General features: G+C 36.3%; 1 protein-coding gene across 1 annotated transcript; it reads left to right on the forward strand.

The window, feature by feature from the left end:
* Positions 1-7031: 7031 nt before the first annotated feature.
* On the forward strand, positions 7032-8312 carry LOC126259271 (52 kDa repressor of the inhibitor of the protein kinase-like). The gene has a single exon (XM_049955949.1). It carries the CDS (start codon positions 7032-7034, stop codon positions 8310-8312), a length of 1281 nt encoding a protein of 426 aa, XP_049811906.1.
* The last annotated feature ends 6441 nt before the right edge of the window (positions 8313-14753 follow it).

Consider the following 14753-nt stretch of genomic DNA (forward strand, 5'->3'; position numbering starts at 1 on the left):
TTAAAAAAAATTATAATGGCCCTAGTTTGACCAAATTGACCTTTAACATACAGGAATTTCTTTAAAATATACTGAAAGGTAAGTAAAAAAAGTATTAGAAATATCAAAACATCATCTTATTAAACCAAAACTAATCAGCATATTTTATAATTAAGTTGATTGCTTATTTTAATTTCATACAGCTTCACTAACAGTATATTAACTGATATAACAAAAACAAGAAATTGAGCATTTAACTACAAACTGAAATAAAGTATGAATAAGTGCAAGTATTTACATAATAGTTCTGGTCCATGATTTTTGAAATGTAACTATTAAACAAATTAAATACGTAATGCTTGTTTTTGAGTAACAGGTATCTGTACATAGCTAAATTTAACACAATAGGTACTAACAATAATTTTGAAACAACATTAACACTAACCTGAGACAAAAATTAAGTTTTGAGTTGAAAGCAGTTTCCCAATAAATTGTCTTGGAACTTCACATATTACATTTTAATAAAACTGACTGGGTTTGGTTTACATCACTTTCATTAAGGAGCTCCGGAAAGGCTCAAAATCATGAAAAGTTCAATTTTTACTTTTTTGCGTTTTCTGAATCTGCAGACTATTACCTTTTAATAGATATATAATTTATTCAATTCCAAAGACTACAACTATTATTAATTTTTTTTTGAAATGTGTTCTACATGGGCGTGACCCACTGTGGCGCTGTTAAACTGCTGTCAAATGGTGTTATTATTAACGTCCGTGTTCATCAGGTACATTTTAGTGATGTGAGATAAAGTATGTGTTGTGGCTAACCTGTGATGGTTCAATATATATCGCTGGTGTGATTGTCGATTGTTTCATGTTTATTTACTCTGTCGTTATCTCGAAAATATTCGTAATTAATTCTGTTTCTTGAGTCTCTGTTTTGTTGAAGTATAATAATGAGTAAAAGTAAAGTTATTAGAAATCCTCTGAAGGCTTTTAAGAAAAGGAGAAATGTTGGAAAGCCAAAGGTATGTGTTATTACTGTAAACAATAAAGACGATGAAAATCCCCAACATAGCTTGTGTCCCAAAGAAGAAGACAGTTGGTGTAAATATAACAAAGGATTGCTAACTGGTGAAGTGTACACTCATAAGCATAGTCAGCCTCATGCAATAATGGAGGTGATAAAACCTATTTTCAGAGACTTAGCAGCACCTGAACTGTTGAAAAAGTGTATTCACGGAAAAACTCAAAACCCCAATGAAAGTGTAAATAGTGTTATATGGTCGAGAATCCCCAAGACTGTATTTGTTGGAATAGAAACACTTCACTTTGGTGTGTATGATGCTGTTGCGACTTTCAATGATGGCAACATTGTAAGGTGCAAGGTATTTAGAAATATGGGAATGAAGATAGGTTCTAACATGGTACGAGCGATGCTTGCTTTAGACAAGGAACGCCTTCGGGCTGCAGACAGGGCTGTAAAGAGTCTAGAAATACAAGCAAGAGTAAACAGGAGGAGGAACAAGAGGAAGCTGGAGGAGGAGTTTGCAGAGGATGAAGATAATCCATCCTATGGACCTGGAATGCACTAAAAAGTTAATCCAATCTTTGTCGCTCGATTCCCAAAACTTTTATTTTCTCATACTAATTACATGTTTTCTAAGGATCTTCCAAACATATTTGTTTCAAACTTTCAGTAAATGTTACACAGTACCTTCTGCATAATTTAACACAGCCTCTTTCCAAAAAACTGTATATTTTTGAATATATAAATAAAAAATTGCAAAAAAAATGTTGTGAATTTTCATTACAATTGAAAAAAATCATCTTTAATAACTGAACTAAAATTTTGTAAAATCCCTGTGTTAAGTTGTAGCCCATATTCCAATAAATAATCTGTAAAAAGTTCAACTTCCTACCTCAAATACTTTGTGAGGAAAGATGTTATTTATAAGCGTTATTTTAACATTGCAACTATAGGGCGTTCTGGAGCCCCTTAAGAATGTATGTTCTCACTGTTGGAGTAAATGGATTCACTTTTGTGAGAACATCCACAACTGACACCCACAGGACATCTGCATGTGCAGGATAAGAGAATGATTGAGCTGGTCCACATGGATGAAGAAAAGTTATTTTCACTTCATCAAGTTCTTCGTTTTTTTCTAAAATGTACCCAAGCCACCAGTTTCTTCCATATACAGTGGTGACAGCCTGATACATCTTGTAACTTAAGTTTGTCTGGTGATGTAGTTACTTCCCTCTCCCAACTCTGCATATCACCTCAGAAGTATTTGACTATTAATGTTGTGTAGTGTTGGGAATGAAAGTGTGAAATTGCTGTGTTCCTTTGATTGTCAATCTGAACCCCCTACTCCATCACAAGGCCCTTTCCCATGTGCTGCGGCTGAAAAGTGCCACTCAGCTATTATGTTGAAGTCTTCCTCATGAAGGCAAAGGTTCAGGAAGTATTTCTTATTTTTATACTGAGCGGCAGAACCGTCAGAATAATAGTATATCTTTTTTGGAATATTTTGAAATTTATTTGTTAGATATGAAATTAGCTTCTTTTGAAAGGTGTAAACCGCAGTTGTATTGTGCTCCAGGCAATCAGAAACAGTGACAAAGCTCATATGCTCAATTTTGTCTTCCTGTTTGTGATATATAACAAAAGGATGAATGGTAATCTGTTGTCTTGTCCAGTGGAAACTCTGAGCTTCTTCCTGTATAACTATACTATAATTTTCTGAAAAATCACATATGACAACAAATTCAGATTCCATAAGGTTTTCTCTTGTGGAGTTACGGAATGTTCGTTATTGCTTGTCAATGAAGTCATGCCGAATCAAAGTCGACATCTTACTACAAAATAAATCTATGAATTCTTCAGAAGTTTTCTGAACAATTTCCAGATTACATCGGTCAACTGACATTCACTGTCGGAACTGAACTTGTTCAATTAAGTTTTTATGAAAAGAGTCTTAAAATTTTACGTATGGCAGTTTCTCCTGGGCAGTATTCACAGTTTCCCCATGTCGCAATCAACTGATGATGGGTTGCAAAGCATTTTTGCAACGCACTGCTTATAATTGTTTAAGCTGCTGTTTGTTACTGTATTTAGTTTGGCATTTTCTATCATTAATTTTATGTTTTGCTGAATTGTGCATAAGCAGACAGTGTGTGTGCCACTTCGGCCAGCTAATACACAATGTTTTGGTCTCAACTCAGCAAATTTAGAGAAACCTATTTTTATGTTAGGAAACTTGTCTTTAAAATGTTTGTAAGCTTCTTTAAGGTTACACAAAATAAGTCTTTTTGATATTTTTGTTTTATTTCCACTTGTTTCTGTAATTGTCACACAATCTTTCATACCTGGCATTGCCCTGCTAATTTCATCATTTTCATAAAATGAATGTACCGTTTTGACAGTTTCTGTTGGTATACACTTCCCTGGTTTTGGGTTTGGACTGCCGAACAATGTAATTAGGAGCATTAAATTCCCTCATTATTTTCCTGACACTCCACTTTTCAGGTAAACGTGTAAGAATCATTAGTTTTGTTGCTCTACTTATAGAATTTTTAAAGTTTCTTTTAAGATTTTCAAGAACGGATTCATCAGTATCAGTATCTGACGAAGAAGTTTCAGGAGCAACAGAAAGTTTACGTGTCATTGATGAGATTTTCTTCACTTTTGATTTGGTGTAAAACCTAGATGTTAGTTTTCTCTTGTCAATTGGGGACTCACCTAGTTCTTGAAGTGTTGTGTTAAATGTTTCAACAGCTACTGAAGTTGGAGTGAAGTCAGGGTCTTAGTCTCAGATGATTATCTCTGATCCAGAAGATTCTTCTTCAACACTTTCATCACTGATGGGCTCTGGTGTATTTTTCAATTTGGTTACATCTTTCCTACATTTATCACAAATCTTGGCACCACTTGGTATTTGAGGAAATAATTTGGGCATCCATGTTGTGACATTTCTCAGTTTTTTTCTGTCTCTAATAAAATGATTTGACTTCTTCAATGGATTACAATACTGCACTCTTACAGCACTGCACTTTTTCCTTGGTTCCATATTTATACAAAAACCACTTATAAACTGTCCTTCAATGTATTTACTTGAAAATGAACTATTAAATATAATAGATACAGACTGGTCAACACAGAGCTAACAATTGATTTGTACTAAAACCACAGTGCACAACAATGCTGTAGGCACAGAAAGCCTTAGAAGGTAACAATGCAGACTACATCATCTCAACAATGGCTCCAGTCTCTGAATTGTTGTACAGACATCAAGCCCTATGTATACGGTCCTCTACTGACGTACTACCTTAAAGGTCAGTTTGGTCAAACTAGGGCCGTTAGTGAAAAACAAGAGTCCAGAATAATTTTTTTAACAATGAACCCATCATCATCCCACATTTATATTTTGTCAAGTGATTTACAACAGTATGAAGTAGTTATGGAAATATTTTGAAAATTTTCAATTATGTACTTTTTGTAAAAAAATTAAATCAATATATTAATTACCATTTTGAAAAAGGTTATTAATTAGAAGCTATGTTTTTGTCTATCACTGGAAAGAGCAAGGAAAATGCTGCAAAATGACAACTTTCCCAGTTCTCTAACTCAATTAGGGCAGCTCCTAGGGCAATTTAAAAAAGCCCATACACACATTTTTGGCCAGTTTTTGAAAAGTTTACATGACCATATTTCAGGAATGGTTTGAGGTAAAAAATTGAAATTTGGTATTTTTCTTAGTTTCAGCACCCACTATAAGTATACCAACTTTCAGGAAAATCTAAGACGGTGAGGTAAATTTTTTATTTAAAGTGTGTTGATTTGACATGGAATGACTCAGTTGCAAAAATTAAAATATCTTTTTTAACAGAGCCCTTTCACATAATCTTGTTGAAAGCCTTGTACATATTGTAAGTAAGAAAGCAGACTGTCTGCATTGAACAGGAAATTCCAAAAAGTTCCTAGCACTCATTTAAACAAATTGCTTAGATTATTTTGCAGAAAATGGAATACAAATTATATAAAGATGTCAAATAATACTATACATGTACTATAGTACCGCCATCGTTGTTATTTAAGAAGAGCTGTACAGCTATTATTTTGTATTATCAGCTTTGTGGAGGTTATTTTGGGCGATATTATCAATGAAACAGAAATTGCACTAGTGCTGGATGTTAATGGAGGACTTTTATGACTGTCACATTTATAGTCTGTCACAGCTTAATAACAAGCATTAGTTTTGACACTGACCACTATGTAACAGGTATGCACTATCCTGTCACAGGTATTCCAGGAAGTGTGTGGCAAAGACATAACCATGACACGAAAACATCTGCAATAATGTAGCAGGGTGTGATTTATTGTCCATTACTATTTCTAGTTGTACACCAGCGGAAATGGATGCATGTTTTGGTAGTGTTCCATTTTCTTCTTCTCTTTTACAGGTAGGGCGGAACTGTCTCCAGCTAAATACACAGATTATGACATTGGGAGATATGTCGGGCATCCTCCAGCCAATGATGAGGAAAAGCCGCGAGCATTAAAAGAGCCTTGGCCCCTACAGGATACTTTCAAGTTTCCAGTCACTGGCAAGAAGAACCTTTCTTTTCAACGTCATTGGACTACCAGGCACTCATGGCTTGTGTATTCAGACATCATGCAGGGAGCATTTTGCAAAATATGTGTTTTACTTGGAAAAATTCAAGGCGGCTGTGGTCATCAGGAACTTGGAGTCTTTGTTAGTAAGCCATTTACTAACTGGAAGAAAGCCTTAGACAGCTTTAATCACCACGCTGATACAAAATATCATAAATTTGCCGTCATGCAGGCAGCAAATTTTATAAAGGTCATGGAGGGAAAAGCTCTTGATGTTTCAGAGTCCGTCAATGTGGAAAATAGTAAAATTGCTGAAGAGAACAGAAGAAGATGGAAAGCTATTGTAGAAACAGTTCTTCTCTGTGGAAGACAGGAAATTGCCCTAAGAGGATGCCGTGATTCTGGAGAAGTTGGAATAAGCGAACCTGCACATAATGACGGTAATTTTAGAGCGCTACTTCGTTTTCGTGCTCGATCCAGTGATGAAGCACTTAAGAATCACTTACTTACGCAAAACATCCACAGTAGAGCCGTGTATACCTCTTCAGGAATTCAGAATGAAGTTAGTGAACTGTGTGGTAATGCTATTCAAGCACAAGTACTGAAAAGGGTCAAGAAGGCAGGTTTTTTTACTGAACTGACTGACGAAGCAAGAGACATATCACGCCAAGAACAACTAGCATTATGTTTACGATATATAGAATGCTAAGACTGTTGACCATTGTAAACTTGTATATTTATATCTGTGTGTTACACATTAAAAACAATGGTATGGAAGGTGTTGTCAGGGAAGAAATTCATAACTACAACACTAGAAGGAAGGCAGATTATGATATACCAAGACACAGACTAACAAAAAGTAGTAACTCACACAAAGTGAATACCTTAAAAATATTCAACAAACTACCGCAATCTGCTCGGGACATGCCCACAAAAATTCTTAAACAAAATTTGTACAATTGGTTATCTGACAATCCATTTTATTCTATGCAAGAATATTATGATCTGAGTAGCACAGAGATAAACCTGTAATTGCATAATTAACTCAATTAACTACTATATATACTGTTACAAAATATTTCATATCTAATACCTTTGTATTTCAACTGTGTTAGGTAACTACTTTATTTGCCAGTGTTATGATGTGTTACGCAACTACTGTGTTTGCTACTACAATGTAACTCATTTTTGGTACCTTTGTATGTATCTGAAACAAGAATATGTATTAAGCATTGTAGTCACCTGCTTAAGGTTTAGGTTATTTGTAAGTTACTCATATGCTAATTATATCTATGCCTTATATATAGTGTCTGGAATATTAATATTATTTTATGTACTGACGAAGCCTATTTCATCTTGCATGATCAATGGCTAATAAAGAATCTTGAATCTTGAATCTTGAATCTATAGAATGCCCATCTGGAAAATCGAGTATCATGGAGGATTTTCTTGACTTTATTCACGTGGAAGATGTTTCAGCGCAAGCATTGGGAAACACAATCGTAACACATCTCTTATCTTATAACTTGGATATGGACAAATTGGTAGGTCAAGGCTTTGATGGCGCTGCAGTAATGAGCGGCCGGTTACGAGGCGTGAGAACAATGATTGCAGAACAAGATCCGACAGCACAATTTGTACACTGTGTGGCACATGTTCTTAATTTAGTTCTTGCGCATTCGTGTGAAATACCTATGATACGGAACTGTATTGGAACAATAAAAAGTATAGTAAACTTTTTTCGACAATCTCCGCTTCGGGACAACCTTTTGAAGAAAATTTCAGATCAAACTGACTCATCTCATTCAACGCTGATCTCCCTTTGTGAGACGCGATGGACCGAAAAGCATGTGGCTGTTGAGAGATTTGCAGAAATGCTTCCTGTAGTATGCGCAATATTTGAGTCCCTTCAAGACGCTGTTAGTAGGGATGCCGCCACTGAAGCGTACCAACTGCAGACTGCCATGGAAAATAGCCAATTTATCATGTCGCTTGTTATATTACTAAAAGTTTTTTCGTATACAGCGGACCTGAAAAAAGCAATGCAGAAGGTCAATGTTGACCTGATGAATACTTGCAGTTATGCAAAAACAGTTAAAAGTACTCTACAAAATATTCGGAATGAAAGTGAGTTCTTAGTCCTTTTCGAGCAGGCAAAGCAAATGAGCTCAAGTGACATAACTGTTCCAAGAACGACTGGAAGGCAAACCCAGCGCAGCAATGTACCAGGAGAAACTGCTGAAATGTATTATCGTCGACATGTATTTTACCCTTTTATTGAACATGTGATCACAGAACTTGATGCTCGTTTTAAACCACATGAAGCAACAATCGAAGGAATCCAGATGCTTCTGCCTGAGAAAACCAATAATGACTCCAGGACAAAAGAAAATCTTAAGAAGATAGCGCAAATATTTCTTGGTGAGAATGTAGGCACAACAATTCTGAGTGAATACGAGATATGGCACAATCACTGGAAATCTGTAGAGGAAAAACCTGTCACTGCTATAGATGTTATTGGTCAGTGTGATGAACTATTTTTCCCTTCGATAAAAAAGTTTATCATCATATTAGCCACACTCCCAGTGTCAACGCCGACCCCTGAAAGATGTTTCTCGACTATGAAGAGGCTAAAAACTTACATAAGGAATCAAATGGGAGGTGAAAGACTTACTGGTCTTGCTCTAATGAGTGTTCATCGAGATTTGGCGGTGTAACTAGATTGTGAAGAAATTATTAGTAAGTTAGCAGCAAGACGTAAAAGGCTAAATCTAATACTTTAAATTAAATTAATTAATGTTTATTTTTAAATTATCTTACGACCTGAAGTTAGTGCAAAATGCCAAAGAGTCACAATTTAAATACAAAGACTAATATAATAATATTATTGCTTACTATAAATGATTAATAGTGATATTCAAAAATATATAATTACCTCCAATGTTAGCTTACAATTAGTTGCTTTTTCATAAATAAATACTTCAACAGCTACAATACATATGTTTTATTTAAAGACGCTTGGATCAATTAGCGTTTCTCTACAGTTTTACCTGCATGTAATATGGATGCTAACGTATTTGTGTGTTTTTTTTAAATTTCTGCTTGATTGACTCTATTGGCGTTAACAGCAAAACCTTTTTATGTGGTGGGCGAAGACAGGTTTACCTTCCTAAAAGATAGTGTTGCCCCCCCCCCCCCCACCATGCACAAGCTGCAGGTACGTTCCTGAGTCAATCATACTTACACAGAACAGAAGCATGATTTACATGCTATATTGAAATAGTTCTCTCACGTTTTTGGAGAAAAACTATAGTAATAAAAGGATACATGTATCAAATGAAGGTACACCCACATGAAACTCTCTGTCGCACGCTATATGCAATTTCATGAATGAAAAAGAAGGCAATAATCAAACCTGATGGTAGTGTTCGCCTTGTCCTTGAAGCTAGGGTAATAAATAAAATCATCATACCCATAAGAATCAGGCCAGACAATACTGAAGAGCAATTGTTAAAATTGCACGGAGTTAAGTATTTGACCTCAGGGCCTCGTACTGCCAATTTTACTCCAACCTGGAAGACGCCAGTATACTGCCTTCCTGTGCAACGGTAGAAGTTTGCGTTCTGCCTTAATGTGAGTCTCGGCGTATTTATTGCAGCATTAGATACAGTGCTTAGGCCAGAACATTTGAGTCAAATCACTATATGTGGATGACCTTCTTATCGCTACATCCACGTGGGAAGCTCATGTACAAATACTTAGAAAAGTCTTAGAATGGTTCTCTGAATAAGAAGTTACCGCTAACTTGTAAAAATTTGAGTTTGCGCGGGAAGAGAGAAAATTTTTAGGCCGCATCATCTCACCTACAGGTATTAGACCTGATCCCTAAAAGCTAGACGCAATCAAACATTTTCCTTGACCACAGACAAAGAAATACCTAAAGGCATTCCTAGGGTTAGCATCATGTTTTCGAAAATTCGTGCCCAGTCAGTTATTAAATAGCGATGCTCTGCCGAATTTATCAAGGAAAAACACACATGGTTGTGGATGCCCAAGGGCCAAGAATGAAGGCAATGAAACAGGTTTTAATAAACTCACACACATACCCAGTCATCACAAGGACTGGGGACAATATTGTTTCAAACCACATCAGAACAGGGACGTCAACACATGAACATCATCAGTTTCGCAAGTCATACAATTACAGAAAGTGAACGAGCTTATTCAGTCACAGAAACTGAGGCATTGGCAATAATATGGGCTTTTCGAAAATTTCACTATTTTTAATGGGGAAATCACACTTGTAAGATATTCTGTGGTAATCAAGCGCTTTCATTCCTATTAACATGCAAATTATTACACCAACAGGTAGCCTGATGATGCCTATTTTTACAAGAATTCGATTTTGAAGTAATTTATGTCAATGGTGAACAGAATTAAAGTTGAAACAAATAGGCCCTGGTCACAATTTTTAGTCTTAGTAACCAGGTTTCAACATTTATAAGAGTGTTTTCATCAGAATTTAAATGTTTAAAGTTACAAATTATAGGAAAAGAAATTTTTTACAGCCTGCTGTACAGGTATGTCTCGGTCTTGTATTGTTAGTCAGTACTTACACTTTTTTATATATAAAATATTTCTTTTCCCATTAATTTGTAATTATTTTATAAGCCACATTAAACGTTTAAATTCTGATGAAGGCACTCTTAGAAGTGTTGAAACCTGGTTAATAAGACTAAAAATTGTGACCAAGTGCTCATTTGTTTCAAGTTTAATTTATAAACCGTCACCGAAAAAAGCAGCCATGTTTAAAACTTAGTAAACAGAATATTTTGGCAGACGCTTTGTCTAGGATTCCACAAGGATTGAGAGAATATGCGGAATTCAAGGAGCAAACCTCAGATTTCAGACTAGTACTTATGCATGATAATTCTCTTAGACCTTATTATCTTAAAATGGTGTAGGAACATACCTCAGTAACAAGGAGAGGATGAACAGTGGCATAAGCAACAGACAGTTTGTGGATAACCATTCTGAAGTAGGGAAACGACACAAATAGAAGAACGGAGTATGTAGAACACATGAATCTCAGAAGTGGTGTGGCTGCTTGCAGGAAATCGCGTATCTGTTAGAAATCACAGTGACTGAGAAGTCACAGATATCACAGTAGCAACTTTACAGAATCTAACTGCGATTTCAGTCACAGTTAGCAGTCGCAAGTAGTATTTCACATTCAAAGACGTGAGCCATCTATTGGTCGAATTTAGCACTGCTTTCTGCGATTTCAGTGACAAGTCGCAACTAAGAGTCGCAAGTAGCAACTAAAAAGCGTGGTTAACAGTGGTATCTGTTGGCCAAAGTTCGTACTACGTCCATCTCTGCGGTACGCTATGGAGTCCAACTGCGATTTCCGTGACAAGTCGCAACTAAGAGTCGCAAGTAGCAACTAAAAAGCGCAGTTAACAGTGCCATCTGTTGGCCAAAGTTCGTACTACGTCCATCTCTGCGATACGGTATCGAGTCTAACTGCGATTTCCGTGACAAGTCGCAACTAAGAGTCGCAAGTAGCAACTAGAAAGCGCGGTTAACAGTGCCATCTGTTGGCCAAAGTTCGTACTACGTGCATCTCTGCGATACGGTATCGAGTCTAACTGCGATTTCCGAGACAATTCGCAACTAAGAGTCGCAAGTAGCAACTAGAAAGCGCGGTTAACAGTGCCATCTGTGGGTCAAAGTTCGTACTACGCCCATCTCTGCGAAACACTATTGAGTCCAACTGCGATTTCCGTGACAAGTCGCAACTAAGAGTCGCAAGTAGCAACTGAAATGCGCAGTTAGCACTGCCATCTGTTGAGCAAAGTTCATACTACGCTATTCGCTACCGAGTCAAACTGCGATTTCTGTGACAAATCGCAGCTAAGAGTCGCAAGTAGCAACTAAAAAGCGCAGTTAACATACTTTTCCTAGCGTCATCTGTTGACCGACGTACGTACTTCGTTATGAGAGCCGTGTGCCTCACGAGATCGATGTGCTGTGTGTGCATATGAAGGGCTTATTTCAATAGTGGTACAAGTCCATTTTTGTTTATTTTGAGATACAGAGTCGTAAAGTTAAATGAGCGCTGAAAAATCTGCAGTTGAGATACCAGAAATATTCAAGCATATGGCTTCTTGCTAGAGATGAACCTTTATTTATGTTTGTTTGGATCACTAATTTCAGAAGCATTATAGACAGAAAAGTGGAGGTAATGGACTTGTAACACTATTGAAATAAGCCCTTCATATTATATGACAACATGCACATTCAGCATCAGTTATGGTTGGTCAAATACTGCTGTGACTCTGAATGTATTATATTAATAAGAAGCAACATTGCCTTTTTCTCCTGAAAATATCAAGTAACGTAACAAATGTGTTTGATTCTGCTTCCAATATGACAGTTTTGGTTAATACTCCACATGCCTACAGGACTTTGCAATGTTAACACAGCAGAACTCAGACATCTGTATAAGTGTAGAGAAATGAAAACAGTCATATGAATGCCTCACTTTTGTTCCGACACAGTTCAAGACTCGGGAGAAAAGTTTTACACCTGGTGTTCTACATGGCAACTTCACACACAAGAACTTTTTGCCGACACTACTACCACCTACATAAGTAAGCTTTTCCTGTGTTACTTTCAAGTAATGCACTTAAGCTATTCCTGATTTAACTGGAAGATCTGTACTTCCCACTTTCATATCAACAGCCTCAAAATGCATATTGTAGACTTCGGGATATGTTACAGGTCAGTGTCACACCAAGATTGTGGAGAAAGGGTGGGGGGGGGGGGCGGCATGTCACTCTCCAACAAGTGTTTACCAATAAGTAAGTGGCGGAAAATTATGGGTATAGGACGCCTTAAACATGTGGAAAATGAGATTTTTATTATTCACTCACTGTATTTGACATTTATTATTCCTTTAAAATCGCACAACAACTTCAATAAAACACAGTTTAATCATTCACAAACTTATTTCACAATTATTTCACTTTTAAACTGCAAATCCTCCAAGAGCTGTCTTGAATCTTCACGAGTCTCTCTCAACAGCCTTAATGTGGATAGATACGTACAGCAACCAGTAATCAGAGTCAGAACTGTGTCTGCAAAAACACAAGGATTATTAAACAATTGTTGCTGTCATTAATTACTAGCAATATAATTGAGAGAGTAGATTGCTAATATTTGCTATAATGAATATCACATTTGCAAGAACGATCTCACTGAAGTAATTAAGTCCATCGAAACGCTTAGAAACTAACCACTCGTCTGACGAAAACGGTCTAAAGACGCAGGTGCAATTTCTTCAGATCTGTTGACAATGATATTTTGAGTTATCACTTTACTGAGTGACTGAAATGTAGTTCAGGTACCTGTGAACATAACAATATGTTAGAATTCATTTTCTAGATACGAACTATTACGGTACTGTACGGCTACTTACATATTAATTACACTATTAATATTTTCACAGTTGTTTCTTTAATACAAAATTAAAGCCAACGGAAGAAAAAACGTAAAACATACTTGTCAATGACAATTTTGTTGAGATGCAATTTTCTGTGTTGACAGATGTAACTTTTTCATACGGTGGTAAGTCGCAGAAATCGCAGGAATCACAGAAATCGCAAAAGTAGCAGAAGTCACAGAAATCGCAGAAGTAGCAGAAATCGCGGAAGTAGCAGAAATCGCAGAAATAGCAGTGGCGGAGGGATACACGACCTAGGTTCCTTAACTGCGACTCTTAACTGTGACAAATCACAGTTAAGAATAACAGATACTGAAAAGTAGCATTCACAGAAATCACTGATATCGGAAAATCGCAGTTTAGCCCATCACTAATGGGGACATTATGGCATGACAAAGTGTACTAGTAAAATCACATCTTACTGTTCCCAAATATTAGAAAACGGCTACTGCAAGCAATCAATTAATGCATTATATGTCAAAGCGCTAAACAACCAAATAAATCATGTCTGAATGAACTGTCTCCAATTGTACCAACAAAACCCAGAAACCTCGTGTCTATTGACGCGGCGGAACTGTTTCCAACCGCCAGAGGAGGTGCAAAACACGTAATCGCCGTATAATCACAGATTTTCAAATATATTAAAATTGTATGTTGCCAAATCTCTTGTAGCGGGAGCCATAATAAAGAGAATAGTAGGAGGTTATTTTGTTTGAGTCTGCAAGCCGAACGCCATACTCACTGACCATACTATCAATTTTACAGGCTCTAAATGGTAAGAATGTGTTAAATCTCAAGGCATAAAATATATTTTTGCTATCTAAATTACACCCAGAAACAAGCCCCATTGAACAGGTATTTCAAGAATTCAATAGACTCATCAGAACATACATCCCCACTAAACACAGTACACGGATACAGTATGTAACAAATTTCGAGCAAATAATAAACAGCTTGCCTCACTTATCTTCAGGGTACACATCTTCCTAAAATAATGTTTGACAAGCTTTAAAGTGATGATTGGGTCAAGCCTTTACCAAAATCATACTTAAAAACCGTATCTTTAGAAGAATTGGTACGACAAGGATTGATAGCTCTAGAACAAATCACACAGTACAGGAAGGCAGAGTGCTATAAAAAGATTGGTCGTACGACTGCCTTTCATGTTGGGTAAGAAGTGTTGTTACGGTCACATCCACTATCAACAAAACATAGGATACTGTAGGACCTTATGTCATACATAAAATATAATATCCTGGATGTTACTGAGTAATACAAAACTCGGGAAAATGCGTGGATTGTACTCACATAAAGATGTAAAAGTATTTATACGATAAGACGGAGGTCATGGACAGACTACGATTAGGAAAGAGTCATTTCCAAATAACACATCAAAGCGAAATATGGAGGTGGTCATAAAAAGCACGAATTGTTTTTAGGATGATATTTATTCCATACTTTAGCGACTTGTATATAAGGAAAGTAGGTGAAGGAACTAAGTGAAAACACACACTTCTATATAGGTTGGGGTGTAATATAATGTAAAGTAAGGTAAGTAATATGACTAGAAAAAATTAGTTTGTGAGAGAATTTAAATTTGTAACACTCTTCGAAAAGGTAAAAATTATAAACACTACACTGTGTATTATTT

The sequence above is a fragment of the Schistocerca nitens genome, chromosome 1 (genome assembly GCF_023898315.1).
Source record: "Schistocerca nitens isolate TAMUIC-IGC-003100 chromosome 1, iqSchNite1.1, whole genome shotgun sequence".
NCBI lineage: Eukaryota > Metazoa > Arthropoda > Insecta > Orthoptera > Acrididae > Schistocerca > Schistocerca nitens.